The 20,174-nt window shown below is 41.5% G+C and overlaps 1 protein-coding gene across 3 annotated transcripts in view; it reads right to left on the bottom strand.

Annotated features, from left to right (window-relative positions):
• Positions 1–19,889, bottom strand: part of LOC127573910 (myosin phosphatase Rho-interacting protein-like) — a 178,489-nt gene extending 158,600 nt beyond the window's left edge. For all 3 annotated transcript variants that reach the window (XM_052022491.1, XM_052022490.1, XM_052022492.1), the window contains exons 1-3: positions 19,757–19,889; positions 5,114–5,191; positions 505–570 (exon numbers count right to left, since the gene is read on the bottom strand). In XM_052022491.1, coding sequence (XP_051878451.1) covers positions 505–570; positions 5,114–5,191; positions 19,757–19,879 — 267 coding nt within the window. In that variant the 5' untranslated portion in view covers positions 19,880–19,889. The remainder of the gene's footprint in view (positions 1–504; positions 571–5,113; positions 5,192–19,756) is intronic.
• Positions 19,890–20,174: the final 285 nt, after the last annotated feature.

The raw sequence follows: 20,174 nt of genomic DNA, 5'->3' as shown, positions 1-20,174 counted from the left end.
TCTGTGCATTAAGGGACAGAAGACCAGATCATATTTTAGAAACTGTGCAACCCCTATACAAATCACATTTACTGAATAGGTTTTAAATTAGTTTGCATTCTGCACAAAAGTATTGCACTGTGCAAAAGAACTTCTCTCATTGTTTCTCACAATGACTTTACCTCTTGGCTCTGCTGTTTGAACTCCCACATCTTTGCTGTATCTACAGTTGTTGGGAGAGCAAAGGCACCGGTCTGCAACTCATACCCCTGAAACTTCACAGAAGATCAACAGAGCAAATCACAAAATACAGGCTCAATAAACTGAAGCAAAACCAAGAAGTGACCACAGCAATGGCATCAACAACAACAAAAATCAGAACAGCAAAAAGAAAGGAGGTGAAGATTAGAAAACTGACAAGGGAAGCTGCAATTACACACTTCAAAAACTCACCTGGCACATGAAAACTCAACATCTGCATACCAATCATTGCAATCTAGCCCAGATATAAACAAATGAACTTACGGAGTCATCCAGTGCGTAACGTAGTAGTCCATGCTCATACAGAAGAAAAAACCTTCTCTGCCATTTCTGTAAAAGATAGATTATGTATTCAGCATCATGTACTGCCTCAACCATTAAATACAAAGTTGTTTGTAAAATAAGGCAACACCAATGATGCGGATGCTTTTGTTTTGATGTTCACTTTAATACTGCAGTTGAGCATCTGACAGCCAAGTCTAGATCTTAACAACTGGCCACCCTGCAGATGCCAGACATTGGAAAATAAACTGTGGCAAAAACCTACCTTAGCAATAAAACATCAGCTCAGAAATGCTCATTATTCACACTAAAATGTCAAAGAATAATATCTTACAACATTTTACAAATGACCAAGGATGAATGAAAGAAAGAATGGATATCTGACACAGGAATTAGAGCAAAGAGAAATGAGATCTTGAAAATAATATTTCCATCTCAAATAACTTTTATAAAGTACAAAGTAAATGTATGTTTCAAATACACCTTTATCTTGAGACTTCCCATATGATGTCTTCCTTCACTAAATCTGCTTTATTATAATGGTGAGTACATTATCGTTATGTTACAATTCATTAGCATCATAACAGTGAAAGACACCACAAATTGCATGCTAGGTCCCAGATCATTCACGAATACTACTGGTGAACTAACAAGTCTCTGGGGTTTTGAGACACTACAGTACATTCTCTTGGCTTGCAGCACTATGAAGGTTCCTGAGGTAATAGCAGCATGGGAGGGGTTACACTGAGGTTTGGTAACATTCACTTGATCCCCCATGGGAGTGGCAGTGCCAGTGTGAGAATCCCAGGGTCTAGGCAGTGCTGAGGAGAAAGCCCTGTGATTTGGCAGCACTGAGGACAAAGAACCTGACGTTATGCACAAGTAGTTGGAAGGGTGGGGCATAATGTGAAGTAGAAGTTGTGAAGTACAGAAGGAGAAAGAATCCTGAGAATTGGAAGCATTTTGAAAAGAAATTGGATAAGATAAATGGATAAAAGTCAAATAGTTTTTGACTGGCTACTGAAATCTAAAGTAATGTTTTCAGATACCAACCCATAAACAAACACAAGGCTGTTTAAATGTCTTGAATCTAGTGTTTAGATCATTTGGTGGAAGATGAGGAATGATGAGAAATCAAAAATAATTCTTTATAGAAAATACATATTTTTCTCAGTAGGAATGTTTTTGTTTGGGCTAGAACCCAACTCAATTCCCAAATAATTGGAAGAGTCAGGAGCATTTTTTCAGTTCAAGTTCAAAATTATTCACACTTTTGCCTAAATTTCATAAATTCAAGTATATCTGTCACTGCAGGTTTAGAATCTCAGACCAATTACAGGCAGTCCCCAGGTTACGTAAAGGTTCCGTTCCTGAGAACAGTCCGCAAACCAAATCCTCCCCAAGTCAGAAATGTCTATTTTCTCTAGTCACCCAAACCACATCACTTTACATAGACTGGCTATAATTCTTTCATTTTATTGAATAATCACCCTAACATTGAACTAACAGAATGTATACTGTATACAATCATTAATGAATATCATGAAACATTTATTATTACTATCTTGAACAATGCTTTAAAAAAATGTATGGATGAGTTTGCACAAAGTCAGATTTCCGTAAGTCAGGTCATCCGTGACCTGGGGAGCCCCTGCATTTGCATAAAAATTGCAACAATGCAAGCTGTTCAATAAACCACAAATGCCTTCTTGCAAATAATATGTAGTTGCTGAAAAATCTGAAATAAAAACAGAAAGTGGAAATACTCAGCAGGTCATGCACCTTCAGTGGAGAGATTAACAAAGTTAACATTTCAGAGCGATGACCATTCATCAGCACAAGCAAAAGTTAGAAATCAAACATGTTTGAAGTTGAAGAGAGACGGGAGGGGAGAACAAAGGACCTGAATGTGTCACGGTACAGATTAAGATAGACTATGGCACAAACAATGGTGGTGCTGGCTGTGTCCTCATGGTGAAGATTTGTTAATGACAGGTGTCATCAGAAGCAGGCAACTGAAGAGGAGGCGAGAGGTTGGGTGGTGGGCGGGGGGGGTGGGGGGGGAAGAGGGAACAAAAACGATGTTGAAATTGAGAGGTTCAAACTAGAAAAGCAAAACACCGCAGGTGCTGAAAATCTGAAACTGAGAATCATCAACCTGAAATGCTGACTCTGTTTCTATCTCCACAGATGCTGCCTGACCTGCTGACACTTTCAGAATTTTCTTATTTTTATTCCTGTTGGATTTGCAGAAGTGATCACTTTGTTAACTTACTGCTGTCGACCAATGTAGATATCCTTCTAACTCCTGATCTCTCCACCAGCAGCAGACCACCTCTTACCTCATTAATACTGAGTCTGCCAAATTCCATAGTCAAATGTACCACCTGGGTATTTTCATTTTCTTTTTCAACAGCTAACCTTAAAAAGAGTCAGAAAGTTGTACGGCAAAGAAACAGGCCCTTCTGCCCACCACATCTAAGCCAACCATCATGCCCATCTATACTAATCCCACTTGTCTGCCCTAATTCCATAGCTCTCTATGCCTTCCTCATACAAGTACCTACTTAGATGCCTTTTAAATGTTGTTACTGTTCCTGCCTCCACCACCTCCTCTGGAAGCTTATTCCAGATACAAACTACTCTGTATGAAAAATTTACCCTTCAGATCCCCTTTAAACGTCCTCCCTCTCACCATAAACATATGCCCATCTAGTGTTAGACACCCCTACCATGGGAAACAGACGCTGACGATCTACCTTTGCCTCTTACAATTTTATAAACCTCTATCATGTTATCCCTTAGCTTTCATCACTCCAGGAAAGACAGCCCCAGCCTTTTCAATCTCTCCTTAGAACTCAAGCACACAATTCAGGCAACATCCTGAAGTGTGGCAACAATACTCCAAGTGTGGTCTCACCAATATTTTGTCCCAATTCTGTACTCAATGCCTCAGCCAATGAAGCCAAATATGCTTTACGCCGCCTTCACCACCTGTCTACCCGTGTTGCTACTTTCAGGGAACCATGTGCTTGTACTCACTCATAGGTCTCTCTGCTCAACAAAACTCCATAGGATCCTGCCATTTACTATGTCCTGGCCTGATTCAACCTCCCAAAATGCATCACTTCACATCTGTCCAAGTTAAATTCCATTTGCCATTACCTTGCCCACTTTCTCAGCTGATATAGGTACATAAAATACTATAGATACCCATAGTAACCTTAGACAACCTCATTCATTTTCCACTATACCACCAATTTTAGTGTCATCTGCAAACTTGCTAATCATGCCACCTACATTCATATTCAAATCATTAATATATTGGTCATTGGTCTCCAATCTGAAAAACAACCGTCCACTACCAACAAATCAACCTTGTATCCAATTGGGTAGCTCACCCTGGATCCCATGTGTTCTAAGCTTCCAGACCAGCCTATCATGCAGGACCTTGTTAAAGGCCTTGCTAAAGTTCACGTAGACAACATCTACCAATCTGCCTGTCAATCCTCTTAGTCACCTCTTCAAAAAAAAAACTCAAATCAAATCCGTGAGACATGATTTCCCACTCACAAAGCCAACTATCCCTACTGAGTCCTTGCCTTTCCAAATGCAAAAAAATTCTGTCTCTCAGAATCCTTTCCAATAACTTCCCCACCACTAATGTTAAGCTCATTGGCCTGTAGTTCCCTGGATTTCCCTTTGCAGCCCTTCTTCAATAAAGGCATAACCTTCCAGTCTTCTGGTACCTCACTCATGGCTAACAAAGTTACAAACATCTCTGCCAGGCCCCCAACAATTTCCTTCCTTGCTTCCATCACATTCTAGGATACACCTGATCAGGCCCCAGGGATTTATCCACTTTTATGCATTTCAAGACCTCCAACACCTCCTGATATGCTCCAGAGTATGAGTGTTCTCTCCCCTGATCGCAGTCTATATTGTTATTTGTTCTACAGATGTAGCTTTGACCATTACGAAGAATAATTGCTACATACACATGTAAAGACCAATTTATTATCAGCCTCTCCATTGAGATTTTATTATTGCCCTTTATCAGCTGCTCCCTGATGTCTTTTATACCTGAAATGAAGCCAAAGGTGGAAGGAGGAAGAATTGCGTAAATGTAAACTAAATATAACTCGGCACTATTTCAGATGACTATTTCAGCACCACCTTGCTAGAGAGACACCAAGTTCCATGGCAATCCTTGCTCACCCAGTTTCCCTGCACCGTTTGGCAGTGTTCTTACCCACAAAAAAAATCCCATCATAACTGAGCCCAGTGCAATAGATTCAATTTTACTACTGTGGTCACAATTATCTTTTAATATTTTAGTCACTGTTCTAGCAAAGCAACATTGCTTGTATATCTGATATACACCAAAGCCAGCAGAGGTTTAATTCTTAAGAATCAGATTTATCATCACTGACATACGTCGTGAAATTTGTTGCTTTGCGGCAGTAGTACAGTGCAAGATATAAAAATTACTAAGTTACAAAAAAAAATCACAATAAATAAACATTTAATAAATAAACACCTGTTAACAAATTATGCAAGCAGCAGCAAAACAAACTATTTTTCAACTTACCCTTGATCGCTGCACTGGGTTTTCAAAGTCAGTCCCTTCCGGAGCCAACAGCAACCAACCCCCATAGATAGGCTTTGCCTGAAACATAATGCCACACTCAATAATTTAAAGATTAACTACAAGAGTCATAACTGATATAAATATAACATGTAGAAATGTTTCCTCTTGCAGTTAAGGTGCTGATCCTTGCTGGGGTAGGAACATTTCTTCCAAGAAATAGTGAGTCGTGGACCTTTGTGAGACATCTTAACCCCTGGACATCTCTTATCCCTGTTGACCAACCTCCCTCTTTCTCACACATACCTTTCCTCCAGCAAATACTACTATCAGCAGTAGTTTTTTTGTTCAGAATCCTTAACACAGATTAGACAAGGCCAGATATTATACTCTAAATTACTGCCTGTAGATTGGAGTGTGAACTTTGGATCTTCAACATCTGGACTGTTCAACAGTAGACCACCTGGCCTGGAAGCAAATGATCCATCAGAAGAGCCAAGGCCAGATATTTTAGTCAAACTTAACAAAGATAGAAGCCAGTAAACCAATTATACCAGAATGTAATCTAATTCTGTACAGTTCTGTGCATTACAATTATCCAAGTTACAGATCAGAATGGCAAACATTTTCAAAATGGTCAACATGTCCACATTTACAACAAAAGATTCTAGATTAAGAAGCAGTCTTCCATGACAGTTTAAGCAATCACACCTTCTGCTATTTCTGTCTAAAAGCAACATGGGGCACAGTAGCAAAGCTTGTTAACTCTCTGACAGTGTCTTGAAGCCAGTGTCTACTTCCACCACAGACTTAACTTACCGTTACTGGAACTGAAGCCACAGATCTTCCAGTAAGCCAAGGGAAAGTCATGTGTTTGCTCCTGGCAATCGTCACATTAGTATACAAGTATAGTGATTAGTATCCCTGCATATCATATGAGAGACCAGGGTTCAATTCCTCAAGAGGGAGGCAGTAATAGACCAGCAGAGTGGCACAGCTGGTAGAGCCACTGCCTCACAGCTCAAACATCCTGGGTTCAATCCTGAACCCAGCTGGTCTGTGGAGTTTGCATATTCTCCTTGTGACTGCATGGATTTCCTCCAAGTGCTCCAGTACCCCCCCACATCCCAAAGACATGTGCACTAGTAGGTTAATTGGCCACTGTAAATTGCCCCTAGTGCGTAGGTAAATCGTATAATCTGGGGGAAGTTGTTAGGAATGTGGGGAGAGTAGGTTACACGGGAAATCAGTACGGAAAGGGGTTCTTCAGTGAGCCGGCATAGACTCAATGGGCTGAATTGCCTCTTTCTATGTTGTAAGGAAATATGGAAACACACAAGTCTAGATTTTTCTGTATTTTCAACAGCTCTCCAGGGTCAATGACATTTAAAAACAAAATGCTATAGTTGCTGGATATTTTGAAGAAAAATCCAAAATACTAATGTGGTCAGACACCAACTGTGAAGAAAGTAGAGGAACTTCAGGTCAATAACCTCTCATCAGAACCAAAGCATTAACAGCCAGCCCAGTCCCTCTCCACACACCCCTGGGTTCCTGGTGCAGATGAGAAGGACAATTTCACAAGCATGTTGTGCCCTGGACTCCGGCAGCAAGGTCTGGATCGCAAAAGGGCCTCCACCGCACAAGTAGGAAATCCCGCCAAAGAAACACCCTCACACAAAGCAAGAAAAGCCCCAACCTCAGTTTTACCAACTCTCAACATTGTTAGGGCTTTTCAATATTTAAGAACTATTGGTCAATAATTAAAGTTTTTTTCTGAAATAATTAATATTAGCTAAAAACTATTCCATCTCCTAATCCACAGCCTTCAATTCCCATCAAAAACAGCAGAGTTTTATTGTATCCAAGAGGCAATTCCTTAGCTAGTGAATCCACATGTTGCCTTCCAAATCCATCAGTAAGTCCCGTACTTATTGATTTGAGAGCATGTGTTGAAGTCCTGGACATACCACTTAAATGGCTAAATTCCAGTAGCCCATCATCTGTTTCTCTCTCCACACCTTAACTGACTTGCTGAGGAGCCACAGTGACCTGCTGTTGCCCTACAACCCAACATATTACCTGAACACATCCAACTCCAAGCACTCTTCATTTGACCTGCAATTTCTTAGATAAGTTGGAAAATCAAATGCTTAGTAACTGCAGGTGAAGCATCTCAGAATTTTAAAATAAATTTCTGGTGTGCCACTTGAATAATCCTGGATGCGAGGTAATTGGCACTGCAGAATACAAGTGAAATCACTGACATATGAAACAGACTGCAGGAGAAACAAGAACAGACAATTCTCCTTGTAAATCACTTCCTCAATCTGATCCCATTCATTTTACTCAAGTAATCAAGTTCATCGGCACACTGACTGGTGTAGGCAAGGTACATTCAAGGAAGGTTATTTCCTTTCTTCTGAAGGCCAATAACATCAAAATGAAGCATTCATACCAGAGACTCAAGCACAAAAATCTAGGTTGCAACTGCAGCTCTATACTGAGGGAGTAATGCACAGCTGGAGATCCCATCCGTGGGACGACACACTAAACTGACACCCTCTGCTCTCAGGTGGACATAAATGATCCAATGACACCATTTTGAAGATGACCAAAGAACTTCTCGCTGTTATCCTAACAGACTGCTGTTCATGGGAGCTGTCTATGCGCATCTGGGCTGCCACTTCCTATTTTACAATGGTCACGGCATTTCAAAAATACTTCATTGACTGTAAAACACTTTGGCATGTCTCAAGGGTGTAAAAGGCATAATGTAAACACATTTTTTTTTGTTTCTTAGCAAATTCAGTCTCCACATGCAGAAACTGATTTTGATTACACAACAGACTGTTAGGTTTCTAGAGTTTTACAGTAGATTTTGATCAGGATCAGTCACATATACCTCAGGAAAGTTTGCTAATGCAACTCAGGAGGATTTAATTTGGTGAGGCAGGGTGTGGGACCCAGAATGACAGTACAACAGATGGGAAGACTCACTCATACGTAGAAAAACAAAACAGTGGGATGAGCACACAAAGACAGGAGGGGAAGCATGAGAGAGCCAGTAGGCTTAACTGCATTTAATTTATTGTCAAGAGCCTCACAGGTCAGACAGATGAGCTGAGAGTGTGGATCAGCACATGGGATTATGACGCTGTTGCAATAACAGAAATGTGGTTGAGGGATTTGGGACTGGCAGCTCAATGTTTCACATTATAGATCTTTCAGGTGTGAGAGGGAGGTACAAAAGGGGAGGGGGTTTTGCACAGTTGATCAGGAAAAACATGAAGGCAGTACTCAGGGAAGATACACTGGAGAGATTGGCCAATGAGGTCATATGGGTAGAATTTAGGAATAAGAAAGGGGCAGTCACTTTGATGGGGTTATTCTATAGGCAGGCACTGTAGCATAGCGGTTAGCGCAATGCTATTACAGCGCCAGCGATCAGGGTTCGATTCCCATCGCTGTCTGTAAGGAGTTTGTACGTTCTCCCCTATCTGCGTGGGTTTCCTCCGGGTGCTCCAGTTTCCTCCCACATTCCAAAGACATACAGGTAGGTTAATTTGGGTTTAAAATGGGCAGCGCGGACTCACTGGGCTGGAAGGGCCTGTTACCATGCTGTAAATAAAATTTAAAAATTTAAATTTAATTTAAAAGCCTCCCAATAGCTTTCCCACCATTGACTGGGATTGCCTTAGTGCAAGGGGCTTAGATAGGGTGGAATTCATAAAGTTCATCCATGAGGGTTTTCTGAAGCAGAATGTAGAGCATCCTACTAAGGAAGGGGCTATACTTCACCTTATCTTAGGAAATAAGAATGGGCAAGTCATTGAAGTGTCTGTGCAGGAACCTTTTAGGAACAGTGACCAGAGTTCAGTAAGCTTCAAAGATAAGGTTGATCCTAATATTAAAGTTTTAAATTGGGGGAGAGCTGGTTTTAACAATATAAGAGAGGGGAAACAACTTCTGATAAGTGGAGATGTTTAAAAGAGAGCTAGTAAGCATTCAGAGTCAGTATGTCCCTGTAAAGGTAAGAGGAAACGATGGCAAGTTCAGGGAAACTTGGTTAACAAAGGATACTGAAGGTTTGATCAGGGAAAAGGAGGAAACAAACGTCAGCTATAGGACGCTGTTATCAAATGATTCCTGAGGTTTATAGGGAGAGAACTTGAACTTTCTGCAACCACCCCCTGATTTTTATTTTTTTTTACAAAAGATTTGAGCATTGCTGGCAAGGACAGCATTCATAGCTCAGCCCTAATTAGGAAGTTGGCTGTGAGACACCTTCTTGAACCACGGCAGTCCTTCTGGTGAAGGTGCTCCCACTGTGCTATTCGTTCGGGACTTCTTGGATTTAGACCCAGCAATGAGGGAGTGGCAATAAACTTCCAGATCAGGACAGTGAGTGACTTGGAGGGGAACCTGCAGGAAATAAGTTTGGGAGGTTCTGCCAGAGCAGACTGGGTAAGTAACTGCAGTGCAGATGTTGTGCACCAGAGGTGGAGGAAATATTTAAGGTGGCTGAAGGGGTGCTAATCAAGCAGCTGCTTTTCCTGGATGATACTGCACTTTGAGAGTTGTTGGAACTACACTCATAAAGACGTGGAGAGTATCCATCACACTCCTGATTAATGCTTTCAGTGTTTGGAGGCAAGTCGCTCACCACAGGATACCCAGCCTCTGACAGCCCTTGTGTCTGTGTGTGTGTGGCAGCTCCAGAGACCAATCCCAGGATGTTGATGGTGGCGAACTCAGTGGTGGTAATGCAGTTGATGTCTTTCTCATTACCCTTTTATATTTTAATCACTCCTGCCTTATATTTAACACAGGCCTTCCCCTTCTAGTCTCTTCTCCACTCCCTTCTTCTCCGAATCTTAAACTTTATTTGATCTCTAACTTTTCCCTGATCTGAACGTTGAGATAAAACATTAGCTGTCTCTCTCCACAGCTCCTGCCTGACCTGCTGTGTATCTCGAGCATTCTCTATTTCAGATTCTCAGCATCAACAGTAGCTTCTTGTTAAAAAAAACATTGCAACAGGACGTTAAAAGCATGGTGTTACAAGCAGTGCATTTACAGGACTATTCCTCGAAATGTTACAGAAACAAATTCATGCTCCTGTGCTGTTTCATACCACATCACAGGCCTGACCCCTCTTCATTTCATTCACAAAAGTCAATCACAAATCCCTGCTCCAAGAAGGCTCAATTCAAACATTCAATTCAGAAGACCTGAACAATCAGCATGTCAGAAATAGCAGCTTTCACAGCTACAACAGATCAATAGCAAACAAGAAATTTGTACCAAAGAAACCATAATCTAGTCACAGCCAGGCCATGCATCACAAATGCACCTTGGCTCTGAACTATTACTCTCTGAATGAACTGGTCACTCTGGGTGAACCTATTTTTTTGACCCTTCATGTGCTACATAATCTGTAAAATAAGGGGAAGAAAGAATCTGTTTGTTACAGGGAACAGCACTGCAAAAATTTAACAATTCCACACTGAAAGAAGCATCTTTGTGTATTTTTTTTATTTCATCAACTTAGGTGAAGATAAATCATCAGGAATTCCACATGTCAGGATTTTTGATGACAGTCTTGATATAATTTGGAGAATATCACTATTAGGAATATAAATCAACAGAATGGCCACATGCTGGGGTATAAAGACTGGAATTTAGACACAGCATCTATCAAGATTGCTGAAATAATGGTGATTTACTGAGAACATTCCTGTGAACATTTATGCACATAATGTTGCAGTGGCTCTATTCATTGTCCTCAGCATGCGTTGGTTGCCAAGAAACCTTCACCCAGGTAGCTGCTGGCTTCAATGGCAAGCCCAGTTGTCCAATCTATGGTCACTGGGGCTAGGAGAGATCAAGTCATTAGCTTCCTCCCCAGTTAAAAAAATGAAGCAGCTAAATCAAAGAGTCCATGAAACATGGCAAGAAAGCTAAACTTAGAGGGGTGACTTTCTCCTTAACTTCAAGGGCAAACAGTTCCAGACAGTCTTGTAACAAGAATTCTGGCAGAAATAACATGGTACATTTTGTTATTCTCAGTCACTCCTCACAGCAGAAAGTGACGTTATGTAGATATTCAACTGCTTGTTCACAACTGATTCCAAAGCAGCCTGGCTAAATTCACATCTTTCATTTTGTTTTCTGGGCTGGAGCTGTGCATGTGGAGGCGTGCGAACCATGTTTCTGGTTCATGAAAGCAGTTTTATTATTTTGGCTATCACAGGACTAGATCCTGACCAGTAAAGGTGAAGAGGTCACAGGATATGGAAAAGACTGATGACACTGAGGAAGGGAAAACATTGATGTTCAAACTGAAAGTTTGCAGCTGAGCACAGTGACACAATAGGGCGACAGATGAATGTGCTGGAAGGCAGTTCAAGGCTACCCCAAACATGTCTGGAAGAGGAAGATAATAACCAGGTCTCCAGAAAATAACAACTTGAAGTTTGAGAGAGGCCTTTATTGTTGCCGTGCACATGATCTAACATAGCAATCTCCTTTATGTTTGTAGTTATATGGATAATAAAAATATCCAGGACAAACTCTGCCGTTGCCAGCCAGGATTTCATTCCTTTATCCAGCGCTGGATTACCCCAGATCCCAACAACAATGGGCTCTTTCTCTTTCAGTATCAGATTCAAAATTTGCATATAATAATTCCACAATTTCTATAACCTTAATGGAAATAAAATTGGAAAGGACAAACTTATATTTATTTAATGTTTCACACAATATCAAAGTTCCATAGCACTTCAGATATTTGGAATGTTGTCCATGTTGCATGTAGGAATCACAGTAGTTAATTTGTACACAATAAGCATCACCAAGAATAAGAATCAGGTAATCTACTTCAGTGAGATCAGTAAGACAAACACCAGCCTGGTCACCAGCAGACCCTGCTTTTCTTCAAACAGTGCCGTGCAATCTTTTACCCAGGAGCACCTTCAATAGAGCAGACTCCCTCATCACTGTACATAAACAATAGCAAGGATATGTCCCAGCTGGGAACCACTTCTCCACAATCTTGCCCAGTGCCAGGTTCTGTATTAAGAGGTAACTCAAACACTTATCTGCAGTTCTGACTATTCACGATTCAGATAGGCTCTTTTGGATAAATTTGGTTAGGGGGAGGGGAGCAGGAATGGTGATTACAGGGAAGCAGTATGGAAAAATCAGTTTAGGTTACATTGATTAAATGTTCGTCCAACTCCATCTGATTTTTACCGGGTTTACTAAACTCATCAATTCTGTCAGTGCTTACAGCCACCAGTCCTCTTCCAATGAGGATGTGATCACTAAAGATTGAATCAACTCTCTGCTCTTCCATGGGAGAGCAAAATATTAATTTGTTATTTGGACTACTATTGAATAATGCAATCTGTCACAAGGATTTAGCTCTGATATTAAACTGAACACATACTCCCTTTCTGCACCAGAGGGAGAGAATTCACAATTCAAGTCTCAAGTTTCACATCAGCAGCAAGGAAGAGAAAAGAACAAGAAATAATCAACTGATTACCTAAGTTAGGAGCAGGAAAATATATCCTATAATTGGAGATCAAATAAATTACCACTTAAAGGGACAAAGACCAGAGATGGTCAATAGATTTGCGATATGATCATATTTAACTAACATGGCTCAATGACAACTTCTTCACCTGAAGGCTGTGGGTTCAAGCACCATTCCAGAGATTTCAGCACAAAACTGCAGGCCAGAGCTCTAGTGCAGTCTCAAGGGAGTGACACACCACCAGCAGTGCCACATTTTGGAAGAGGCATTAAACTGAGGTCCCATTGCTTTCTCAGATGGACGACTCCAGAGAAAAGCAGTGTCCTGGCCAATATGTTTCTCAGACATTATCACCAAAGAAATATATTATCTGGTTGTAATTACACTCATGCTCCTAGGAATCTGCTGCTTGCGAATTAGCTGGCATGCTTCCTGTAGCATATAACTGTGACTGCACTTCAAGAGTATTCACCAGCTATCAACCACTTTGAAAAATCACAAGATCACAAAAGCCACTGCACAAATCCAAGTCTCTCTTTCTTTAACTGGACAGAATTTTTTGAATGAATGGCAAACAGGAGAAGGCAATTAGGAAGTTGTGGGCATGCTATATTGGCACCAGAAGCATGGAGACACTTGTGGGCTGCCTCCAGAACACTCTACACAAAAAAGATGCATTTCACTGTGTGTTTCGATATACATGTGACTAATAAAGATATCTTATCTTAATAAAGAAGGCAACTGCCACAAAGTGCTATATTTGCAACACGCTGTGAAAATTACCACACAATTAAAACCAGAACTGCCCAGTCTCTTCCCACCTACATCCATGACACTTCTGAATGTCTTCAGAGTTCCCAATCCAGCTAATCCCTAACTAGTATTTTACCCTCTCTTTATCATGACATTGACCAGCTAAATTTTTTCATCCCACTCTCTCCCTATAACCTACCTCCTCTGAATTCACAGCTCTCCATTCACCACGGATCAATCCCAACACCAACGTTTAACCTGCGTACAGGGATGCTGATATTGCTCAAAAATTAACTTCCACCTTACTGGACATCAACTTTCTGACAATTGCCTATTTTCTTCTGGACCCTGACTCAACCATTGAAGATTGGGTTATTCTCAGACAATGTCAAGCCTTATTTCCTCTGGAGACCTTTCCTCCACTGCCTCCAGCCTCATAATTCTTCAATCACACAAAGCCCACTTCTACTTCCTTCCCAAGATCTACAATTAGGACCGTCCAACAGCACCATTGCTCCAGTCAGTTCTTATTAATTTCTTGCTGTCTTTTCTTCCCTGACCCGGTTTCTTTCCATCTACATCCACAACACTTCTGTATCTTTCACCTTGCACTGTCAGTTTAATTTCTCCTGCCTTCCAGCTCTCATACACACTTCTTTTTGTTTTCTCCTTCCCTCCCCTCTTTCTCTGCATCTTATTTTCTATCTACCTATTCCAAGTTCTGATGGAACATTAAAAGGGTAAGCTGGCAAGAAGTAAACTATGGGAAGTTATAAACAATGAAAGGGGTACACAAGCAACAGAAGCTGTTGATATATACACAAAATGCAAAGACCTGACTGAATATTTCCAGCAATTTCTGTTTTTATTTCTGACTTTCACCATTCCCAATATTTTGCTTTTGCAGCAGAAATGCTGGTATGGACATGAAAATAATTGCAAGCAAAAATTATCATTAACAAATGATTCATAGTCTTGCAGGTAGTTGTTTGTGGCACTCAAATTTATGAATAAATTTTACATGCAACATACACTTCCTGTGGTCATTTTTGATGTTCATTTGACAATATTTCCTCACTATTACTGTTGAAAATATCTTCCACTCAATTTTGCAGTCATCCTCCAACTTTGGCCACTAGGTTGAAGTCCCCAGTAATTCCAAGTTCTTGTCAGTTAAAAAGCATTCCATCAACTGACTGCAGGCAACAAGCTTTAATTTTACTGGAACAGAGAACCATCTAAACCTTGGGAGTCTATAGGAGCAAACACTGAAGATTTCCTTTGATGCTAAAATGAGAAAGGCAATAAACTAACAGGAACAATGCAGGAAGAAAACTATAGAAAGTCATAAACAAAAGAAAGAGCAAATAAGCAGCATGTACATTTTATATCCAAAAGGTGATACAATATGTATCTTTGGAACAACAAATTTTAATATCTGCCATTATTAATAGTTTTGGAATAAGGTGAGAGAATCTAGGACAGTTCATCATAGAGTAGAGGCTGAGAGGAGATTTGACAGAGATGAACAGAATTTTGATCATTTAGAGGGGATAAGTAGTGAGAAACAGCTCCCATTATCAAAGGGTTCAGGTAAAAATTGACAGATTTAAAGTGATTGACAAAAGATCCAGGGATGACAAGTTGAAAAATTTTTAAGAAACATAGTGATTGGGTGTAATCTGGAATGCACTCACCGGAAGCATGGTGGATGCAGGCACGCTTGTGACTTTCTGAAGGAAACCGGATAAATACTAAAAGTTTTTTTAAATGGTATACCTGTCTACATTGCTCTACAAAAAAAGCCAACATAGACTCAGTAGGCTGAATGGATGTAACAACAAGCAATGAAGAAAAGAGGCCACTAAATGGAGAAGGGTGATTTTGAACTTGATATCAAGAGAGATTAATACAGGAACAAAGATGCATAAATCAGACCATGAAAAATAATCATCTGACATTTTGGGCTCCTTGCTACAAGAAGGATGTCAGAATTCTTCAAATAAGCTAGTTCTAAAATTTATCAAGAGGGTAGCAGGGATGAGATGCAAGGAAAGATTACAGTGATCAGAGTTTTGTTTTCTTGAACTGTATAACTTTGAAGAAAATTTGATAGAGGTACTCTACATGATAAACAAGTGTGCAGATTGACAGAGAAAGGAACAGGCCACAATCTCAAGAAAACATTTGAATCATAAATACAGACACAAACAAAAAACATTCTTATGTAGTTATCAGAATGTGATTTGCTTTGTCGATAAGTTGCCAAAGCTGATAATAATATTCAAAAAGGCACAAATATAACAGGCAAGGGCAGGAAGCAAGTAAATAGGTCTGGTAAATCAGTGCAAAAAAGACCCAAATTCACCGTGAACGTGGCAAAACGACTCCCTGTACTAACATTTCTAGGTTTTGTACTTTGTTTAGTCTGGGACAATTATTGATAGCTCCACAGTAGGTGCTACATTCACTGTGCAGAGATGAGAATATATACCACAAGCTTGGCAGCACTGTGAACCTCTCACTGACCGAATGACCTGTATGGCCTTTATTAGTAGTAAGTGGAAACTTTCACTATCTAATATACTGAATATAGTGACCATCATTTCAATCTCAAGACATCTGCTACTACTACCCTATCCAAACTATCAAAAACAAGGCAGTGATCGCACGGATGAACTGTTGCTGCTTTCTCCTCACATCCATCCACTGCAGACAGCAGAGCAGATAAGGCAGAAAGACTGAGGGAAGAGTTGAATACATAACTGAACAGAAGCCAACTAAGAATATTCATTTCTTAAAACTACTTAAATATTGTCAAGTCTTTTATATTTCAATATGCATCTTCCAGTTCAGTTCTAGATCCAAGAGTACTTCAAACCTACAAGAAAGCACTCACCTGTTGCATGTCCTGTGCAGCCAAAGAGAACTCATAACACAGGGAACCGTGCACATGTACCCAACGTGATGAAAATTCAGCACATTTTGCCATTTCCACCTTCTGCATCAGCAGCCCTGTGCACTAGCAATCCATCAGATCAGCCCATTCATTCACTTCACGAGTCAGCAAGCTGCCCCACCCGCACTCCATATCAATGAGTAAACAGCTGCACCTCCATTCCATATCACCCTCCCCACCCAATTCACATCATTCAGCAGCCACACCTCCTGCAGGTTACTTGCAACTGGTCTATCGCTGCATTTTCTCCTTATTAGAATGCAACATAATGTCCCATGCCTGCTCTAGTAGAAATCAGCATAGAGTCCCAGCTGTACAGCACACAAACAGACCCTTCAGCCTACCATGCCCATGCCAACATTTTTGCCCATCAGCACTAATCCCATCTGCCCACATTAAAACCAAATGCTTTGCCTATTTAATTATCTATCTAGTTGTCTCTTGAACGTAGTGATTGCATCTGATTCTACCTCTTCTGGCAGTGCATTCCAGATATCCACACTCTGTGTAAAGAAACTTACCCCTCAAATCCCCTTTTAAACTCCTTCTTCTCACCTTAAATCTATGCCTTCTTGTTTTTGATATCCCTACCATGGGAAAAAGACTGACTACCTGCCCTATCTATGCCTCTCATAATTTTAGATAACTATCAGGTCACCCCTCAGCCTCCTTCACTCCAGGAAAAACAAGCCCAGCCTTTCTGATCTCTCCCCAAAACTGAAGTCCTCCAATCCAGGGAACATCCTGGTGAATCTCCTCTGCACTCTCTCCAGCACAATCACATCCTTCCTACAGTATGGCGACCAGAACTGCACACAATGCTCCAAGTGTGGTCTAATATAACACTTCAACTATTATATTCTATGCCCCGACCTATGAAGGCAATTATCATCCTCCTGCAGGATGTCATCAGCCTGCACTCCACCTCTCACCCCCCACTGCATATTTTTCAGCTCACTGTCCTTAGTGCAAAAGATAGACAAAATTATGGTCAGAGGCAAGTTTCAAGAAAGGACTTAAATGGAAAGACTAAGATAGTTAAGACATAGAAATTTAGGAAGACTATACTAGTGTGTGATGTGGAACAAGAAGATACACAGACATGGAGGCAAGCCAAGAGCGCACTGGGTCTTGTATTAAATGCATGGATGAGCTGCAGATGGACAGGGATGGAGAGAGAAGCAGTGATATCAGAGGTGAAGCTGAAGATACTAGGTTGGAAACTCAACTCAAGGACAGGGAGGGGAAATGACATTTATGTTGTGATGCAGAATTTGTGCTGGATTTTGACTTCCCAAAGTTTATCTTTAATAAATGTTGTCTTGTTGAGCCTGGATTTGGACAAGCTGCCAAACAGCATGGGGAGCAGAGAGATGGGGAGGCCCATGTCAGATTTTTCTCTACATTAATTTTCTTCTCAGATAATGCTGTAGCAGTGGGAAACATTGACCAGCACCCTAGCTGGGACTGGCGAACAGCTTCACTGGAAATTTATCGGCTCAATGCTTGTAATTTTCCTTCTATTAATATTTAGCAGAAATTGCATTGAAGACACCTGCAGTTTTCTAATCAGTTGCCTGATGTGTGTAAGTCCCCCCATTGGCACCAGGCTGCAATGTTCCAGGACCACCCATGAAGAAAAACGAGGTGTAGGCACCTGCAGAACTGCAGCTCAGCAAGAATTACCACTTTCAGGAGTTGGAAGGAAAAAGCAGAAAAGGCTGGAGTGGTTTCAAATTACCAAACAACAGTGTCATTGAAAGACTCAGGATGGTGTCATGAACACTTTAACTGAATCACTTTCAAGTAAATCCACACAAAAGGTGTCTTCTTATTGAAAGCCAAGGCATGCAGGCATAATTAAATCCCTGCTTTAAAGCTGAACAATACATTCTTACTTTTAAGAGTTTTTAAAAAAACTGACTATACGAAGCAACTGGATAGGTTAAAGCATTAAGAGCTTCACGATACAAGCTGAGAATGCAGACATAAAACTGAATTGTTGCTTTCTTGGAAGAAGGGTGTAACTGCAGTTGATAATTTACACAACCTGAACAAGAATTTCTAATGGGAAAACTTGACACAGCAAAGAAATGAAGTTGTCAGGTTTTTAATATATTATGTATAGAGTTTACATTATGACTTTCTGGCAAGGTACGTTTTTCCTTATGCTAGATCTGGCATTGAGTAATAAACTGGACATTTACATTGGACCAATACATGGCGACATCCTCAACAAAGATTGGGTGGCAGATATAATCACTGAAAATTTACAACAATCGTAAGTGCAGTATTTACTGGGATAATTGGGGAAATGGAAATTCAAAATTAAATAGATTAGTGAGATAGCACTGGAATTTTAAAAGGCATGCATTTTTTTTGGGGGGTGGGTTGTAGCAGAAACTATTCTTACATTTTTAATTTAATCAATAATTTAAAGTTTAAGAAATCAGCACATGTTGCAAATGCTAAAATGCAAAAGTAGAAACAGAAGATGCTCGAAATGTATGAGAAGCTTTGTTAGAATTATCCAGGAATCTTTAATTTACTTCTCCTTAACTATTAAACCTAGTGCGAGCTTCCAAAATATTATTTTAAATTAACTAGTCAACTTTACGGGACTTGGTAATGAAGTATTCGTGTTAAATACTGAACTTTAAAAAAAATATTGATAGAAACTTAAAGACCTCTGAATAAGCCCCTGGGCTGAATTCACTGAGCTCTGTACACAGAAACTAAACGCAAATTTGACCTTGATATAAATCAGTCAAAATAAGTATAGGATCGAGACCTAATTATACAGATTACCCATCGCACTTTGAGGTCTGGGGTTAGACTAAGCAATTCCCACAATAAATGAAACGATTATATAAACACAGCATTCTAGAAATTACAAGTCTCAGGAGGCAGTTCGTTTAACTTTCTACCGTATAGGATGGGATGGGAGACTCCAACTTTGTATCCGACCTAAAACAAAATTAAATGACCAGTTGGTCACCGACATCAGTGTACCAGCCTTGCCGGACAGTGGCTGGGGCCAGGGGAAACTTCTCCCCAGTGAGAACAACACACGGAGAAGTCCTGTCTCTCCCTGGACACACAATTTGTGGATGTGAAGGGTTAACTCCCTGTAAGCACCCGGCCTGTGCACAAGCCCCTCTGTAGCCCGCCCCGAGAGACGGTGGAGTAGGCGCCGCGACCCATGTGGACAGGACAAGACGGGAAGGGGGACGGACCCCATCCCGGGGAAGGGGGGCGCAGGTCCCAGGACAGCGCCGGGCTGTGCGCGGTGGTCTCCCCACCTCCTGGCCCACTGCGCAGAGAACTGGCGACCCTCGGCGGCGCCGAGACCCGAGGGGCCCGGCGCGGCTCGCAGCCTCCGGCCGCTCACCTGGTTCAAGTCCTGGTCGGAGGCGAGGTGCGACTGCCGCGCTTTGAAGCAGTTCTGACACTTGCTCTGGTTGAAGACGTTGGCCTGGAACTTCCTGCAGGCTGCCGTTTCTTTGGCGGACATGGTCCCAGAGAGCGGCGGCCAGGCGAGCCCGGGCCCGGGGAACTCCCATGGATGTCGGGCGGAGCCAGCGAGGCTGCCGGAGGCGGGACTCCCTCTCCGGCCGCTAACCGGCGGTCACCCCGCTAATCGCCGCCGTCCGGTCGCCGAGCTGCATTCCCGCGGGGGGGAGAGAAGCCGAGGGTGTGCCCGGGGGTCGAGCTCACCCAGAGCCGTCTGCTGGGGGTCCTGGCCCCGAACACTCCGACCGGCCGCCCACCCGCACATACAACGCCGGACCCAAGCAGCAGCAGCCCCG

Source organism: Pristis pectinata, chromosome 8 (genome assembly GCF_009764475.1).
Source record: "Pristis pectinata isolate sPriPec2 chromosome 8, sPriPec2.1.pri, whole genome shotgun sequence".
Lineage (NCBI taxonomy): Eukaryota > Metazoa > Chordata > Chondrichthyes > Rhinopristiformes > Pristidae > Pristis > Pristis pectinata.
The sequence above is the reverse complement of the archived record's forward strand: the minus strand, read 5'-3'. Positions and strand labels throughout refer to the sequence as shown.